Source organism: Patiria miniata, unplaced genomic scaffold, assembly GCF_015706575.1.
Source record: "Patiria miniata isolate m_02_andy unplaced genomic scaffold, ASM1570657v1 HiC_scaffold_6, whole genome shotgun sequence".
In the NCBI taxonomy this organism is placed as follows: Eukaryota; Metazoa; Echinodermata; class Asteroidea; order Valvatida; family Asterinidae; genus Patiria; species Patiria miniata.
This window is the reverse complement of record NW_024037073.1, coordinates 10,013,251-10,031,636: the sequence shown is the minus strand read 5'-3', so window position 1 is coordinate 10,031,636 and position 18,386 is coordinate 10,013,251. Positions and strand designations below refer to the sequence as shown.

Below are 18,386 nucleotides of genomic sequence, written 5' to 3'. Positions count from 1 at the left end.
ACCATTGCATGTCAAACCTCATACATGTACAAAATGTCGATATTGCAGTTAACATATAAAACAGTTATCTAAACAATGTACAAAAAAATATTAATTGTTATTTATTTTTTTTGTTTCGATACAAATCAATCAATTGGTAAGAAACACTAGGGCAAAGCCACACTTTTTGTGATAATTTTCCCGGGTTTACCAACAACAATGATGCCTTGATCCAAACATAAGCCGTGCTGTCCAGAACTCCCCAATTTTTGTATTTTTAATTTTACCAAAATACAGTTCTGATTTGGGCAAAATCCCTCTGTAAAAAGGTTTGCATCTACTTTGGGGTGCTTTTGCACACAACCGGATCCACCCTGCAAGTTGACTAGTTCCTAGACCCCACATTAATGATGCTGAGTTGGGGGCAGGAACCAGTCTAGCCTGTATTAGATATTAACAAATGTTTGGCAGCAAATACATGTACATATAATTCCCCATGTGTGTACTTTTCAACCATTTTTTTTTAGTGGAACTCAAAAATGGCACACACAGAATATTTTTTACATCCCATAAAAGAAAAAGAACATGACCTCAAGTTTACGCCCCACACATGGGACCTTGAGTGTTGAAATACATGCAAAACAAATTCAGGCCAACTTTACTCTCTGGCTGACGAAATTCTCCAAATTGTTGAAAAGGCAAAGACTTCGCATCACCAAACGTCGCAAACCGGTAAAGTTCACTTATTCCATCCACAACCATCCTCTGAAGGCAGTACCATCAGCTAAATACCTAGGGGTAGAACTCACTGACAACTTATCCTGGAACAGACATGTAGACACCACCTCCAAGAAGTGCTTGAGATCTCTTGGCTTCCTACGACGCAACTTGAGCAACTGCCCTCGTGAAGTAAAGACCCGCTGCTATACCACCCTTGTGCGGCCTATTGCTGAGTATGCCAGTTGCGTATGGGACCCTTCCACAAAAAGGAACATCACCAAAATTGAATCTGTCCAGCGTAGTGCTGCCCGGTACATCATGAATAACTACTCCAGAGACAGCAGTGTCAACACCATGCTGAGTAAACTGGGTTGGGAGTCTCTACAACACCGAAGAGCCATCTCTAAAGTTGCAATGATGTACCGGATCACCAACAAACTCATCGACATCCCAGACAACCACCTTATCCCGGTCAACTCATCTACCAGAGGCAACAGCCAGAAATTCCTCATCCCACCCACCCGTACAACCTTACTGAAGGGCTCCTTCTTCCCAGACACCATCCGCCTGTGGAACTCACTGCCCCAGCAAGTTGTTGAGTCACCAACCCTGGATGTCTTCAAGACCAGAGTGAACGGTGTCACCTTCAGATAACCAACCTGTCCCAAAATAGCTGTTTTTACTTGCACATATTTGTCTTTTTATGCCTCGAGTTATGTCTGCACCTGCTTGTTTGCACTTCAACCAATGTGCGAGTATACTCCAGCGGAGGTTTCTGCACAGTATAGGAAGATGATGATGATGATGACTCAGTATTTCACTGACCAAGTTTGAAGTCTAAATTCAATTTTTAAAGGAGACTTTTCTTTAAAAACAAAAATGTTTTTGCACGCGAGAGTGAAGTCAAGAGATATCATTTTGAGGCCAAAGACCTGACTGGTACATTTCCAACCATGATCCAACCATTTGAAAAGACTGACCTCTTCGCGGCTGACCGTCTATGGAAAAATGTGATGCAGTACTGAAGGGTTGTTGGACTGGTTGTTTCATACATGTGCCAGTCTATTTGTTTGTATTGCATGCTTCCATATGGCACTGTACCTTAAGTTTTGGGTCTCTCATACACAGTATTGAGAGTCCTAAATTTTCGGACTAGCCCTACACTAGTTTGCATTAATCTCGACAAGCAATAAATATACATCCAGCTATATGTTGAATGTTTTTTCCATCCACAAATTTCAGTAAACTTTCAAAGTTTACAACTTCACTCCAGTATTAAGTCAACTGTTTACACCACTGGTCTTAAAGTGGAATGGATGTCAATGCCTGTGCAATGAAGCAACCGTCAGCCATATTGAATCAACCACATGACGCAGGTTTTTTAAGTGTACATCGGGTATTGTGCTCAAGTGTACAAAACGGCGAGATAGTATCATGCCGTGGCAAGACACTATTTTGCTGCGGCAAGTTACTACGGGAACATTTACTTGCAGCAGCAAGATAGCATCTCGCCACGGCGAGATAACATCTCGGCACAGCATGATACCAAATTGTCACAGTGAGATAGTACCGGTAAGTCCCTGCGGTGAGATAGTAAATTGCCACGGCAAGATACAAATTGAGATTTTTTGAAATTGCTTGCGGCACTTTGATGCTTTCGTACCAACATACAAAGAATAACAGATTATTAGGGAATTGTTGTTTTAAGTAAAAAAAAATATCAATTGTAGAACAATGTACATTGTATGTTACAGCGTGGCATTTTGGGGATCCAAGATGGCGAAATCAGCTGCTTCAAAGTGCAAATCAGGTATAGCATCTAGTCCAGTTAGTATACAGTTCAGTTGTTTATACTCTACACATATGTACATTTTTATGCCTCTTAAATATTTGACCTATTGTGTACTGGCTGATCACAAGTTACATGTAATTCATCACACACACAAACTTGGACGGTCTTGATTTCAAATACTGTTGGCATGATTTCTTTTGGCAAGTGGTTTGACTGCAAATAGGAATTTTACTTCTTCATAAAATACATACATTACATGTACTGTGAGGCAAGCATTATTTTATAAAACATGGAATGTTAAAAATGGCAGAATGGTAACTATATACATGGCAAGCAAAAAGCCGTAACAACATCCACTTTTTTTCAATGTAACTTAGTTGGCAAAGTATTATATGCAAATGTGATCTAAAGCATTCATTTAATACACACGTCTCATACTGTTTTCTCAAATATGCATGTAAGGATGTTGTCTAGCATAATTTTTCAGCTCTGCTTTCCCGAGCAACCGAGATTCCTGGCGAAAGCTTTCCTATGCAATATGTCTTGATCTTGATTTTCAAGATAGTTGCACTGTCGACCAGATGCTGTGTCACTGGAATGTGTAAGCTATTATAAATCTGAGAACCACTGGGCAGCTCTTTTGTGGCATTTTGTGGGAAAGAAAATAGACCGTACAGAAGTAGCACATGCGCTCTTGTAAATCTAGAAGATAAACAAGATTCCCTACACATTGTTGCTGGCTCGCGGTTCGTGGGTGATAGCAGTTCATTGTGATAACTCCCTCGCGGCGGTGGCTTATCGCATATCAAACCACAACGTCGTCTTGCCCAGGACTAAACAAAAACAGAAAGAGATGAAGCTGCAGTTCATGTTACCGGTACTTGCCTTTGTTGTTCTTCGAAGCCTTCATCTGAAGAAAGAGCTACATCGCTTGGCCTGTTATCGCTCTCAGCAAGACAGTCCTCTGAACTTGTATTAATGCCCTGGCTGGAGTCCCTTTGCATGACTGAAGCATCGGAATTGTGAAGGGACCGTGAGGCCTCACTTGTTTGTTGTTCCTCCTCCTCTTCATCACTGCCATCCGTGCAAACAGAGATATAATTCAGACTTTCATAATCTTTAAGAAGACTAGAACCGTGTAAACTGCCATCTTCACAAAGGGGTGAGGAAATGCTGGAACCTGGACTGAGTAGGGGATCCTGCTCAGAAGGAAACACCTCGCCATCACCTGTATCCCTATTCCACTGTGACCAATCACTCCCCTTGTTGTTTCCTTTTAAAGTCTCGGTGAATTCATTCAACCCAATCGGGTTCATCTCGCAGTAATCTGATGCAGGAGTGCTTTCTCCCTCGGACGTGGCTCTCTTTGAGCCCACCTGGTCCATCCTACAGTAACCTTCTGAAGGGGATAATTCTCCTGTCTCGGACGCAACCAATGAATCGTCATTCTTTCTTGGAGGAGCAAGAGACGGTTGGTTTGGATTGCCGTTACCTTCAGCCCGACAACCTGCTGAACTGTTGTCCCGTTGTGTAGCTAAATCATCGGAATCATTGAGAAGCTTGCTCGTGTTAAGCTGTGAACTTGCTTCCTGTTCCTCCATGTCTTCATCACTTCCATCTGTGCAAACAGAGACATAATTCAGACTCTCATAGTCGATGGGCAAAGAAACAGTCGAATCTGGACTGAGCAGGGGCTCTTGGTCGGAAAGAAAACCCTCGGTATGACATGCATCCCTAGGCCACTGTGACCAAACACTTCCATCAATTCCCTCTGGAGACTTGACAGATTCATCCACGCCAATCTGGCTCTTCATCTTACAATAATCTGATGCAGCTGTTCTTTCTACTTTGGCCACTTTCTCTGAGCCCCCCTGATTCATCCCACAGTAACCTGCTGCAAGATTTAATTCTCCTCTCTTAGAATCCATCAGCGGTTCTGTTTTCGGTCTTGCAGCATCACTTCTTGGGATATTGGGAAGGCTTTCCCACATTACTGAAGGCTCCCCCCAATCGAAGAAAACATCTGGATTTTCTCTCTGCTCATGTGTTTCTTCCTTCTCATCTTTCTCCTCAGCAACTGGTACTAACCCCCGTCCTGGAGACCTACTTTCACCTGTGACTGAGGCATCAGTTTGGGACTCATTAGGTGCGTGTCTCTTACCTTGAATGATTGAGTGGCAATGAGGGCATTTTTTAGGGCTATTTAAAGAAGAAGTAGGTGACCCCAAGGGATGGTCACCAGTTTCTGTGAAGCTACCAAGACGTAAGGATCGTCCATCAATGATCCCTTCATCCCAAACAAAGCGGGAGGCCGACCCAGTGACATCATCCTTGACCACAAGGCCTGGTGACGGATCGCTTCCCATCCTCTGTCGATCCCTGTCAACCGGAGAAAGACCCTCCCGAATGTGAGAGTGGATGGGATCCTTTAGAATCATGTAGCTGCCGCCACTGGCCACGCTCAATGGACTGTGGGGCGAGGAGGCTTCTGACGAGGGATACCTGATGCGGCTGCTAGGGAGTTGCTTATTGCCTGGCGAGATGGTACTTAAGCTGTCTGTATCACTGCCCGCATTCACTTGGCCGAGGCCTTGCAATTCCAATGCTACAGGTTGTGATCGCCCACCACAAGCGCCTCTGTGAGCCCCAATCAGAATCAATCCTCCATCCTGGCTACTGTCGCTGGGGACCTGCTCTTTGATAGGCAGCTCATCAAACACCTCCCTCTCTCGGACCAGCGTGAGACCCCGAGCATGGGTAATGTTGTTATTCTGCATAACCATAAAAAAAGGAAGAATTTTCACATACAAGATAAAATACACGGTGGAGGGCATATAAACCCTAACAGATCACCCACCAAACCCCAACGGCATGTTTCGTTGGAATCTGTAAGGATGGGCACAGTAAAAATGGACAGTCTTTTACATTGGGTTGGCACACCTCCAGAATCAAAGTCAGAAATACAATGTATGTGTGTGCAGTTTCCCATATGGTGTTGCAATTTGCCAGGATGGGTATGGTTCCTAGTAAATCATGCTCTAGAGGGAGTTAGGGTTAAACTGCTTCACTTTACAGTGAAAATGAGCCAAGAGCATTATTTTCCCCAACCTTAATTTTGCTCAATACTTTTGTATTTGCTCTTTCTAAGAAAATTTTAATTGTATTTAGGCCCCCCAAAAAAGTCTCTGGTTTCTGGTATGCGGCGCGTCGCCGTAGCCATGCACGTCAGCAAAATTTAAAATGTTTTTTTTTTAATGTAAGATGATGTCTCAAAACTGCCAAACTCACTGGTTTGACTGGTATCCTGCTGTTGCACAATTTTAACGTGTTTTTTTATGGGGTTACGATCGAGTATAAGCTTTATGTGGCCACTCTGGGCTCCCATACATTTTGTACTAAATTTAGTCGGCCATCATTTGCAGTCATCAGCCGACATTTGAAGGGAAAAAAAGGTCAAAAAAAGAAAGATGCGTCGCCGCACCACTTTTGGGGCAAGCTCCATACCAGAAACTAGAGAATTTTTGGGGGGCGTTATGGGCTGGATGTCCATTTTTTAGTATAATTTTCACAGCAATGCCATCAATGAATTTCACCATTTAGATGGCTAAACTGTACCACATGAGGATCTGACTTTATATGAAGGGTATGGGCTCCAAGTTGGACAAGTTGAGAGAGCTCTTACTTCCAACTGTATTTCCTTGGAGGTACATGAGTTCTGGTTAGCATTGAACTGAAGTAAAACCTCAAACATTAAGTTGGTGCGATTCATTTCCATTTCAACATGCACAAAAAAGCACAGCACCTACACAGTAGCATGCAGTACATAGAAGCACAAATGCAAAAAATGGTGCAACTAGTGGGTTTTTTAATACAGGCAAAAATCATGTGTCCATTTTCAATGTGCGTAATGCATTGTGCGTTAACTGGTTGCATATCTGTGAAGCCTATTCTGAAAATCCACTGGTGCATATACACTCAGCAGGTCGCAAATAAAATAAACAAGTTATAATGACATTAGATAATCGTTGGCAAAGTACATGATTTACGAAAAATTAAACTTAAAAAAATTAACAAAATTAAAAATCTTGATAACGTATTAACAGAGTATTAACAGAAAATTGAAAAATGAAAACCAGAGCAGGTCCCAGTTCTTTCCAATAAAATTGAAACACTAAAAGTGCTTCCTTTTTAGGCCTACCATTAATATTTATATTTCCATCCCACCACTACATTGTTTCTTTGAGTTATTCCAAAAAGAGCATGTGTGTATTGGAAGGGACCACCTATTTTAATTGCAAACAGAGTGCGTGAAATTAAAACAGATAACGGAACGTGAAAACATGCGCCAATTGCTTTTCAAACATATTTTTATGCACCACGCACTACACAATATGCTTAATGCATGGTGGACACATGGATTTATTCAAACTTAAGACATCTAAGTTTTGAGACCATTACAACACTCACTATGAATTGCGTGGGCAGTCTGGCTGCAGGCCATCTCCTGATGGAGCTTTTGTATTTCTTCTTGGCCCAAACCATACACAACGCAACAAGCAGGACACACAGGATAGGTACGGACACAAACACTGGCCACAAGGATGCACCTTAAAAGGTCAGAATAAAGCTTTGTATTATTATTAAGGTGACCATAATGCCCAGTGTATGACACCAAGGACGCAACTTAAATGGTGAGAATAAAGCTTTGTATTATTTTTAAGGTGACCATAATACCCAGAGTATGGCACCAAGGACGCACCTTAAAAGGTCAGAATAAAGCTTTGTATTATTAAGGTGACCATGATGCCCAGTGTATGGCACAAGGATGCACCTTAACAGGTCAAAATAAAGCTTTACATTATTATTAAGGTGACCATAATGCCCAGTGTATGACACCAAGGACGCACCTAAAAAGGTCCGAATAAAGCTTTGTATTTTTATTATGAAGGTGACCATAAGATAAAAGTCATGCAGGATTTGGCTCAAATGCATGGATTCCTGTATATGCATACATTTTTGGATATCTGTGCAGTTTCTGATATGATTCCAAACATTACCTGGTGAAATGCTTGGTACAGAACACCACTTGGGGTCAGACAGTCCCATGGAGTTACGTGTCTGTAAGCTGATGTTGTAATGTCTACCAGTGAGCAGGCCTGCAGGGTCATTAAAAGAAATAAATCATGATCCTGCTTAACTAGTTCAACACTGCCTTGCGCAACATCTGTCACTTCACTTGAGAAACATTTTGCACGTTGGGCAAGTTTGTGACTTCTGCAACACTAGTCCCAGTTGCACCAAATTGACATTTTATCGAAAATATGCATATTTGTGAACAAATCAACTTAAACATGGTTCAAACAGGAAAGTCACACTTTTTGATTCTGAGTTCAATAAAAGGCTGGCTCCACCTATTAGAGGGTTGCGCCCGATTCATACAAGTGTAAGTGATTCTTTTTTCTTTCTTCTTCTTTTTTTTTTGTTACTGGGTCAATTCAATAAATGTACCGGTATGGTCCAAAAACAGACATTTTTCCTGTCCCTGTAACCTTGGTATTTTGTAATTTGCCATTCAAGTATGTAATATAAATAATAAACTGGTGATTTGTATAGCGCTTTTAGCAAGATCAAAGCATTGAAAAGAAAGAAACAATCAAGAAGAGCTGGTGGTAAGAGCAAAGAGATGGGTTTTGAGAAGCTTCTTGAAAATTGGATAGATTGGGAGTCTCTGATGTGTGATGGGATATTGTTCCATTCTTTTGGACCTGCAATGGAGAATGCTTTGTCTCCTGTTCTCTTGGTGGTGATTGTTGTCGGAAGACCTGAGCCCCTCCCTACCAGGTTCATGAAAGGAAAGAAGTTCAGCCAAGTAGGGGGAGCTGTGCAATTCTATTCAATGTTGTGTAGGTAATAATAATATAATAGAATATGGGAGTCTTATATAGTGCACGTACGGTATCTACTAATTAGGTACTCAATGTCTTTTACAGGGAAATACCGGGTAATAATGATGAGAAATATGAGACCCATTATGTAGCACCTTATAAGGGTTTAGAAGGTGCTGTGGCGCATATTGCAGCCACTGCCAGAAACACTGGGGCAAACCCACTAGTTTGCTATTCATAATCACTCTTGGAGGACGACTGCATTAAGGAAGACTTAATACCTCGGACATATAAAATCACAGATGTCGGATGTTAATAGGAACAGGAAAATGAGCGAACCCCAACAGTGAATTTGTAAGAAAAAGTAAGTTGAGAAGAAAAAGTAAGTTGAGAAGAAAAAATAGTCGACTCTGTTTCTTGCATTTTCCTTGGCTTTGGCCTGCAACCCACCTCCCGCTGATTTTTAAAAAAATGCATCGAACTTCAAATCACCTTGGATCCTGTGACTGGTGATGTTAGGTCCAACGGCCACTTCCGTAACATGATGCTTCACATTCTGGTTATGAACCACAATCTGATAGCCGAGGATTTCTCCATTCTGTTTGTACTCATTGGGCACTGCCTGGAAAATTTCAGAGAAGGTTCCAAAGACTTCAAACATGTTGCATTGTCTTCTTCTTTTCATTCTTTTGACTATGGACTCATCAATATTGTTATAATTTTGTTGGATGTACCGTATTTCCCAAACCATTCATTTCACATGACGACAGGATCAAAACAAAATTCTAAAATGGTAAATATACATCATTGCTATTACCGACAAACTAAGTCGGTTTGATTATTCATAAGACGGACTTTGTGTTTGCGTGATAATCAATATTAGGTTTTGCCCTTCACCAATTTATAAACACGTCGGTGAAAGGTACAATTTAACACTGAACTGGTTTGATTATTACTTGAATAAAAATGAGAACTTCCAATTATTTGGGGTGGTTAAAGATTGTATTTTAGTGTTGCGTCTATTTCTTTGTGGTCGTCAGAGTGTATTAAATATGTGGGGATTCAACTGTTTTTCTCCCCAGTTGTGGGGATGTTTGATTTTCGTACCATTTGGTTTTGGGATATTTGATTCCATTGCATTTGGGTTATTTATGGTGCAGTCACTCAATAAGTTACATCTACCAAGTATTTGTCCAAGTTTTTGAAAAAATTTAATAGGATTTCAAAATTTATCTTGGCTGCAGCTGAAAATAACACTCACGCCTATGGAAGCAGACCAATGCAGCCAATTCCCATAGAGTAAAGTCAAAAGTCAATTCTGTCACAAACAAATGTGACACATCAGGCCAGCATTTCAGTAGCACAAAATGACTGAGAATATTTCTATTGCCCCTTGACGGGATGCTCATCAATCGCAGGTTAGTCCCCAGCTGATGCCAGTACCCATTTATACTAGTGGGTGGAGAGAGGCAAGTGGGGGTGTAGTGGCTTGCCCAAGAAATCAACATATGGCCAGCAGCTGGATTCGAACCCCTGACCCTCTGATTATGAGTCACAAACCCTAACAACCAGACCACACTCCCCACACTGCCCGTAGATCCGTGTGTTACTTTCAGCCGTATGGCTAAGTAATTCGGACGCAGCCATTGTTATTTAGTATACTAGGACGAGTCAAAAAAAGGAAAACCCAAATGTTGGGACTATTATTTTATTGAAGTTCTTCATGTAGCACTTCCAAATCTGGGTCATTCTATAAATTTGGGGTCCACTTTTTTTCCCGTTCCTGTTACATCTGATGTCTATGATTGTATAATTCTGATGCACTCCTTAATGCGGTCATCCTCCAAGAGTGATTGTGAATAGCAAACTACCTACCCAACAAATAAACAATCATTTGAAGTCACTTTTAATGATGCTTGAATGGCAAATTACAAAGTACCAAGGTAACAGGGACGGGAAAAATGTCACACTTTGGACCCCAAATTTATAGAATGACCCATCTAGGACATGAAAGCCCAATTCATAAGTTTTTTTTCAGTGCAAGAATCATTCAAATCACTTATGTACTTTTCAAGTTACGGAATTTGAAACACAACCACCGTTTTAAAGTTCTGTCCACAGATCACAAAAAAAGGTGTGCGTTCTTTCAGCAAAACGAAAACAATTTACAAACATCCCTATGTGATTCATTTTTGTTTTGCTGAAAGAACACAAACCTTCTTGTGATCCGTGGACAGAAGTTAAAAACGGTGTGTGTGTTTGTAATTCTGTAACTTGAAAAGTACACAAGTGATTTGAATGATTCTTGTAGTAAAAGAAAGCTTATGAATGGGCTTTCATATCCTAGATTTTGAAAGTGCTACATGCAGAACTTCACTATTTAAATGGTTCCAACATTTGGGTTTCGGGGTTTTTTTACTCATCCTATAGTGCAAGTATCTTGCGGATCTATCTGAACCTGAATTATTACCTTCCAGCTGAGATCCACGTTCTGGATATCCTCCTGGTCAACCCCCTGGTCAAGAGAGACTGGACAAGTGAAACTCCCAGGAGAATTTACAGGCGCTGTTGACGGGAGGGGAGAGCAATTTGCCAGATCAACCACAAAGGGAAGAGTGAGTAAGCTCATTTTCATTGATTTCAGGCAAAACAAAGAACTTCAAGGGAGTTTAACATGTGACCTCCAAAATACGTGTACATGTACCAGTCACTCAAGTTTTGCAATTTACTTGATCTGGTGTAAAACAAAACTTGGAAAGACATTTTAAGGTTTGAAGGTTTATACTAGGGCTATCGGTTTTCCAATAATTAAGTATTTGATTATTTGAAACCGCAATTGACCAAATATTCGAATATTCAAAACTTGCCGATCAAGTTTTACACACGCCAGCTGCAGCTGCCTTCCTCGCTGGGAACCCTGGGCGGAGTGACCTGATGCCCCTGGGGCATCAGGTGACCGAATTTTTTGAATAAAAAAAAAAATTGATTGCCAATGACGGTCACCTCCTATCTAATCCTCATTCAACCCTTGCCAAATCAGCTGGTTCAATGAACTTTGCAGCCAGGGCTTCACCCAGGCCGTGTCAACAAACTTTCAAACAGGCCTCCTGCCAAGTCTCATTGAAACATCAACAAAGACCTGTAACTTGACACAGCCATCTCCCTTCATTACTGCATACCTAGGCCACCAGTCAAGTATCTTTCCAGTGCACTGTCTGGACACTGTCTGGACACTGTCTGGCACGTGGCTTTTTGTTGTATTGCTATGAATAGGGTCTTGCGTAGTGCGGGAAATACCTGCTGCCCAGAGGGCCCCCGTTGACGAGTTGTATAGTTTTTTTGTAAACGCTGCGCAGGGTTTTAATTGAAAGTTGCATTCAAAGCGCGCCGATTAAAATTTGCAAATAGCAATGGATATTATGGGCCACTGGAGGTTTTGCAGTAAGTGCTTTATAACTGCTAAGGGACTTGGACCAAAGAATGGGACCAATAAATAGGCGTCAACAAAAACGATACGGTCTACAAAAAAAACATGGTGTCCGACAATTAAAAAACCCACAAATTTACAATCAAAAAAACATCACAGTCTTGTGTGCACGTGCATGTTTATTTCTTTTTAAATATTTAAACCGGGGTAAAGCTATTCAAATATTCAGGTGGTGATTGAATATTCGGTATATTTGGGTAAGATATACTGGTGATCTACTTAATTGGGGGAAGATTGCAGGGAAGTTGTTACAAATCCTATATTGATATATTTAGAGCCAAGCCCTAAGGCCAAAAAAAAAAGTCTCCGGTTTCTGGTATGGAGCTTGTCCAAAAAGTGGTGCGGCGCCGCGGTTTTTTTTTTTTTTTATCTGACTTTTTTGCTTCAAATGTCGGCTGATGACTGCAAATGGTGCCCGACTAAACTTAGTGCAAATATATGGGAGTCCAGAGAGGCCACATAAAGCTTATCCTCAATCATAACCCCATCTAAAAACACGTTAAAATTGTGCAGCAGCAGGATTCCAGTCAAACCAGTGAGTTTGGCGGTTTTGAGACATCATCTTTCATTGGAAAAAAAACTTTTTCATTTTGCCGACGCGCATGGCAACGGCGACGCGCGCTCATACCAGAAACCAGAGACTTTTTTTTTTTGGCCTAAGGGGCCTATAATATATCCATCAGTGTCAAATATTTTGGCCGAGAAGAGACTTAAGCAAGTCCAACTCACGAGTGACAGTGAGGCAGTCACAACCTCATTCCCCATGGGTACGATCTTGCTGCGCCATTTTGTTTCCCATCATGCCTTGCGCGATCTTAACCCCTGGAATCGTGTAATTTAAATGTGTCAAAATATGGCACATTATAATTAGGCTGCAGTTTATCCGTTTTACGTGCCGACGCCATCTTAAAATGTTAAAAGTTGTGATTTTGAAGAATCAATCCTTTCAAACATAACGTTTGGACGTTGCGTTATTTAGCAAAGATTTGTATTAAATGTACGTACCCCTTTCGTCCCTTTACAACCGAAGATACAGGGATTTTTTAGCGAAAAACGAGGCTGCCATAATCCATATCGTACAGGCATCGCGACTTTTGAATAACACTTTTTTTTCGAACGTGACGTTTACGTGCAAAGCACGCGAGCGCATTATGGGCGCGCCCGGCGTGCAATCTTCGAAATGCGCGCAGTACGCAGTGAATAGCCAATCAGCGTCATTTACGTCATCATCACGGCCAGGGGTTAGTGTAGGGAATGTGCACGCGCCCATGGAGTCGAGGCTGAGGCACTGATCTCTATATAAAGACTGGATAGCGGATATGCATACAACATTCACACAGTAGACTTTGCATATTGACCAATTCGCCCCCGATCTCACGAAGATGGCCGCGTATAACACGAACGTTCTACGTGTAAATACGCGCGCGTTGTATCAACAGTTGACGCGCATTTTGGTCACGTACACATATTATGATGTTCTAAAAGGGACACATTTCCATAGTGATTATTATTTCAAAAACGCCGAAAAAGTGATTTGCGGCATTATAAAAGTAACCACGACGTTAGAAAAATTGTAGTAAACCTTGGTCAGTGGTGGTGGCAAAAATTTAAGTCAAGTGAACCGCGACGTTACAAAAGAAATCATGCTGTCTATAAAGACGGCAACTTGTCCTTTGTAGATCACCAGCCGGTCTCACCAATATGGCGTCAAATTCATTCATTGTGCGGCTCTTTATAAGCTATCCAGTCTTTATATAGAGATCAGTGGGCTGAGGCAGTCGGGGAGTGAGTCAGTCGGGGAGTCAGTCAGTCAGGTTAAAAATGGACAGTAGGTTGGCCCTCTGGGTCCCACAAATAAGGAGAAGGAAATAAAGGAAATAAAACTTGAGAAACTTACCAACTTCTGTTGTATGACCAAAGACCTTTTTTGAAAACTTCCAGCATTTTTTTTTTTCAGTGTGTTTTAAGAAGGTTCCAACCTTGACTTGGTACAGGCCGTATGGATGTGTTAGGTTATTTATTGTGTAGTCCGTAGAGTCAGCCTGGTGGGATTGGGAAGGGCAAAAAAGTACACATATTTCATTGCTACTTCAGTGCGATTCTGTGGCGTACAAAACTGCCAAAGTACAAAGAGACAGATTTCATTTAATCAAAAATTCTTCTAAAACCTGCAGCACACATTTCTGATTTTACCAGTTGACCACATATCCGATATTTTTTTTTCACTCTTGCTGTTACACCACAATGTTACCAGCACACGTGCCCAAATACGTTTTATAATTGGTCACATGATGTTCAGACACATGATGACCAGTAACATGATGCAAAGAAGCAGCCGTCAATTTTAAATCATGCGACTTCCTTCGTGAATCTGATTGGTTAACATAAATATTGCATAAAATATGGCATCCGATGTCACGGGAATGGTGCGCTGCCCACACACCTTTCCGATGACATCCGATCCGGTGACATCGGATGCGAAAAAAATCAAACATGTTTGATTTTATGCGGTCGTCTTGTGAACAGTCAGATCGGTCCGATTTTTCAGCGCACTTTTACAGCTTCAGTTACTTTTCTTGAAATCATCTCTAGTTTGATAAAAAAAACAAAACAAGGGTTCACAATGGAGTATTTGAGGAACTTTTCCAGTTAACAAAATTTCCAGTTAACCAAATTCTTGCACGAACAAAGGCTTGTACCGGTACATTGGTGGGTGACATTTTGGGATATGAAATTACTAACTGAACTTATTACTAAGATAATCAAAGTACAGACAGACACACAGAGATTCCTGGGATTTATAGTTAGATGTACCTTGATTTTGGTGAAAGTCTTACTGCCCTCCCACTTGTATTGGAGACAGAAGCCAATAAGGTTTAGGGCCCCCTCCTCGGTATGATGGTGGGCCAATGCCGGGGGGGTGGACCAGTGAACGTTGAGGGAGGAGTAGGATCTGTTGGTCACAGTTACACCTGTCGGAGGATCCGGTATTGCTGTTGAGAGAGATCATATCATTTTGGTTTGCAGTAACACCATGTGGTGATAACTACTGTCGCTCAGTAAATATTTAGTTCAGATAAGAAATTGTTCTGCTTATTATCAACTTTCGCTAAGAAGTTTTAGTTCTGATAAGAACAGTCCTGCGTTAAGTTCTAAACAAAATTGTCTTTGGTGTCAATGTTTCAACTAGCCTGCTCTTGTCATTGTCGGGAGACTGACCGAGGAAGGCAATGTTGACACTAAAAAGATTGTGGCCCTTTTAAAGATGTTCTGGTACTTGTCCGAAGTGTCTATTTTCACCCCCAAAGTTGGATTTTTTTAAAAAAATTAACTGCTTTTTTATTTCTAGCAATGCAGGAGTTGTTCACTTTGGAATGAGACATCCAACCAAAAATTCAGCCCGGTTTAGTTGTGGAAGAAAAGAAACCAGTCTATTCGTTGGGTGGAATTGTTTGTGATAAAAAAAACAGCCCAAAATACACACGGTATTTCTCTTGTTCTCTGAAATTTGTTTTTTTATTTTAAGCTAATATCCCTATGATATTTTCAAGCTGTGCTTCGTTTTAGAGGAAAGGATTTTTTTTTTTTTTTAAACAGCTGAAGTTAGACTTGGCACGAGTCTGGTGTTGGGATTGGCATGTGCAGTATAATATTACTACTGACACCCGATACAAAATTTGGGGTTTGGTTTTTCCTCTTTGTTTTCATGTCATCTTTCATTTCAATTGATATTTCTGTTATATTCTCAGAAATTCTAGCATGTCTAGGTTTCCCAAATTTGAAACCTGAAACATGCCTTCTTTTTTTATTATTATTTTCATCCTGTAAAAGGTGCGCTTTTGGGGATGGGGTTGCTATTAATGTTAATATTCCTGTGATTTTTCAAATTTTTCTATATTTTTTTAAGAGGTAGTGATTCCTTTGAAAAAAAAAGCTCAGTATACTGCGCTTTTTTCATGCTCAAGCTGAAATTAGACTTGGCCCGAGCCTGGTGATGCGCTTGGTATACGTAGTAAATGGCTGCAGACACCTGATACCAAATCTTAGGGGATTGTTTGTTCCTTTTTTTTTCATTTTATCGATCATGCCACATGTTATTTCCTTTGCTTTCAGACATTCTATACTTGAAACGTCAAACATGTGTAATGTTTTATTATCTATAGGTGTTCCCCTCCAATTTTGCAACTTGTTCATTCAATCAGAAAGAATGTTCATTCCATTTCGGGAAGTTTCATAAAGTTCAAAACATTCAGGGATTTCAGTCCGTAATGGCCCCTTTAACTGCATGTATCTTATCGGTGTCACCAACCCCTGTGCTAATGGGAGCCATTTTAGACTGCTACCAGTAATGCAATGGGCCTACAAAGGAGCTGGCTACTGTGCCATGTTGCTAAATACTGTACGTATGCTGTAATATCCAAAGTGAAAGTGGGCAATTCTCAGACTGGGACCTTGTGTGCATTAAAACATTACGCTGGCCAACTCTGCTGATGTGTATTGTAACCCAAGGGAACAGTACATGTGACATATAGGCCTTGTTATCTGGTGACAGCAGCTTTGAAAAAGAAAATCTACAGTTTTATGTATTTACAACAGCCAACTCAATTTAAAGAGGCCCTTGGGATTAAGGGGGAACCAGACTGGTTAGGATTATAAGTTGACAAAATACTCTTTTTGTTTAAAGTTTGGCCACAAAATGTAGTGTTTCTAATGTTGTCAGAAAAGAAAGTGCAGCTTGGTTATGCTTTTCTTCTTATAGTTTCATACAAATATACTTATCTTTAGAGTAGAAGTACATGTAGAAATACATGAACTGTACAAGTTAATGTACCAAAATACATAATTGTTGCCAGACTTTATTTTGGACATTTATTTCACAACTTACCTGGGCCATTCTTTAATCTTTGGTCACTGTGTGACGTAAAATTGGGCTTGTCTGATTTTTGAAGCTTTGCCCCTTGTTAACTACATCTGGCATATTACTTTCACCATGTTCACTGATTCATCAGGTTAGTAAATTTTACTCCCTTCCTCAGAGTATAGTTTCTACTTTCACAAACAGTGTCCAAATATTTGGAGTGGACATCAAAGTTTGGTCACGTGCGTGACATCAGACATAAATATGTTGTCCAGCCCATACTGGACATTCACACTTTTTCCAAAGTTCTAAGGACTCGAACACCAATACTTATTTTGATGTAAGACTATAGTCTTTTGTGATTTACAGAATGCATTCACAGCCTGTTTTACTTTTACTAAATGGAAATTGTGCTGTGGTTACGTGTGTGACATTTTGTTCGGTCACGTGTGTGACATTTTGAACGGTCACGTGTGTGACATTTTGTACTTAAACTTATGCTAACTTATGCAAGGAAAGACCAACTTATGACACATCTTAAGAACTTTGCATCTTTACTTACTAGCAACACTTTACTACTTTAGTGAACAATAATCATTTGTAATACATCACATAAGAAAACAAATTCCAAAAATTAATTTAGTTTCAATTTCTGACATGTATGTGCATGTTGTATGAAAACGCTTCGTGAATCTATCATTCAAAATAACACAAGCATTCAAAATCATGCTCTGGATACTCATTCACGCACAATTCTTCAATTCTAGGAGCAGTACTTACTTTCAGTGTCGAGATTAAAGATGGTTTCATTGGAGTAGACGGTAGCAAGCACATTGGAGGATTCCACACGATACGTGTGCCACATATTGGCTTCAGAGCAGCACAAATGACAGGATGTGGCCGTGCAGACGGCATCTGCCTCATCATTGCACAGCTGCCACTCTTTTCTACTGGAAAACAAAGGGGCAAATCCATCGTTAGGCCAAAAAAAAAAATAAGTCGGTCTCTGGTCAGCGCGCGCATCGATTTTAATCACGCGCGTCAATCTTTTTCTTTCCAAAATGTTCCGCGGTAGCTCCAACAGCGCCCTCTATTGCCGCACCTCCTCAATTTTTTTTACCAAAGAGCACCAAGGAATGGGAAATTGCACCAAGGCAAATAATCGAGAGCACCAAGGCAAATAATGAAGGACACCAATGTACATGAGGACACCAAAAAAGCAAAATAGTACCCCACCTTGTCTGTACAATCCAAGCTTGAAAAAAAAAAAAAAAAGCCGCGTCGCCGCGTCAATTCCGGAACTTTGGTCTGACCAGAGACCGAATATTTTTTTTTTTGGCCTTAACCCAAACTCCCTAGCATGATTTACTAGGAACCACACCCATCCTGGCAAATTCCAACATCATATGGGAAACTGCACACACATATTTCTGACTTAGTTTCTGGAGGTGTGCCAACCCAATGTAAAAGACTGTCAGATTAGGGGTACTGTACCCATCCTGACAGATTCCAACAAATCATGCTGTTGGGGTTTGATGGGTTGAGTTCTGTTAGGGTTAATGGCAAAAACTGTACTGTCAATTGTATTGCATGCATGTGTAGTTGGCGCATGCAGTACATGTAGCCTAAATGTTTCGAGTACGTTGGTAAAATGCAGAGGCTGGG

At 40.8% G+C, this 18,386-nt stretch overlaps 1 protein-coding gene across 1 annotated transcript; it reads right to left on the bottom strand.

Annotated features, from left to right (window-relative positions):
• Positions 1-1,502: 1,502 nt before the first annotated feature.
• LOC119742830 lies at positions 1,503-17,586 on the bottom strand. The gene is made up of 8 exons (XM_038219013.1): positions 17,502-17,586; positions 14,678-14,856; positions 13,761-13,905; positions 10,847-10,941; positions 8,869-8,998; positions 7,549-7,647; positions 6,959-7,098; positions 1,503-5,262 (listed from the first exon to the last, which is right to left on the bottom strand). The coding sequence occupies exons 1-8, from the start codon at positions 17,584-17,586 to the stop codon at positions 3,358-3,360; spliced, it is 2,778 nt and encodes a 925-aa protein (XP_038074941.1). The 3' UTR covers positions 1,503-3,357.
• Between the last annotated feature and the right edge of the window lie 800 nt (positions 17,587-18,386).

What these genes read in the sequence shown, in the direction of transcription:
- LOC119742830 (XM_038219013.1), bottom strand. Translation starts at nt 17,586, where the DNA reads ATGTGGCACACGTATCGTGTGGAATCCTCCAATGTGCTTGCTACCGTC. An exon ending in CACCAGTCACAGGATCCAAG is followed by an intron (nt 7,648 to 8,868) that starts GTGATTTGAAGT and finishes ATGACCCTGCAG; the next exon opens with GCCTGCTCACTGGTAGACAT. An exon ending in GACTGCCCACGCAATTCATA is followed by an intron (nt 5,263 to 6,958) that starts GTGAGTGTTGTA and finishes ATGGTTATGCAG; the next exon opens with AATAACAACATTACCCATGC.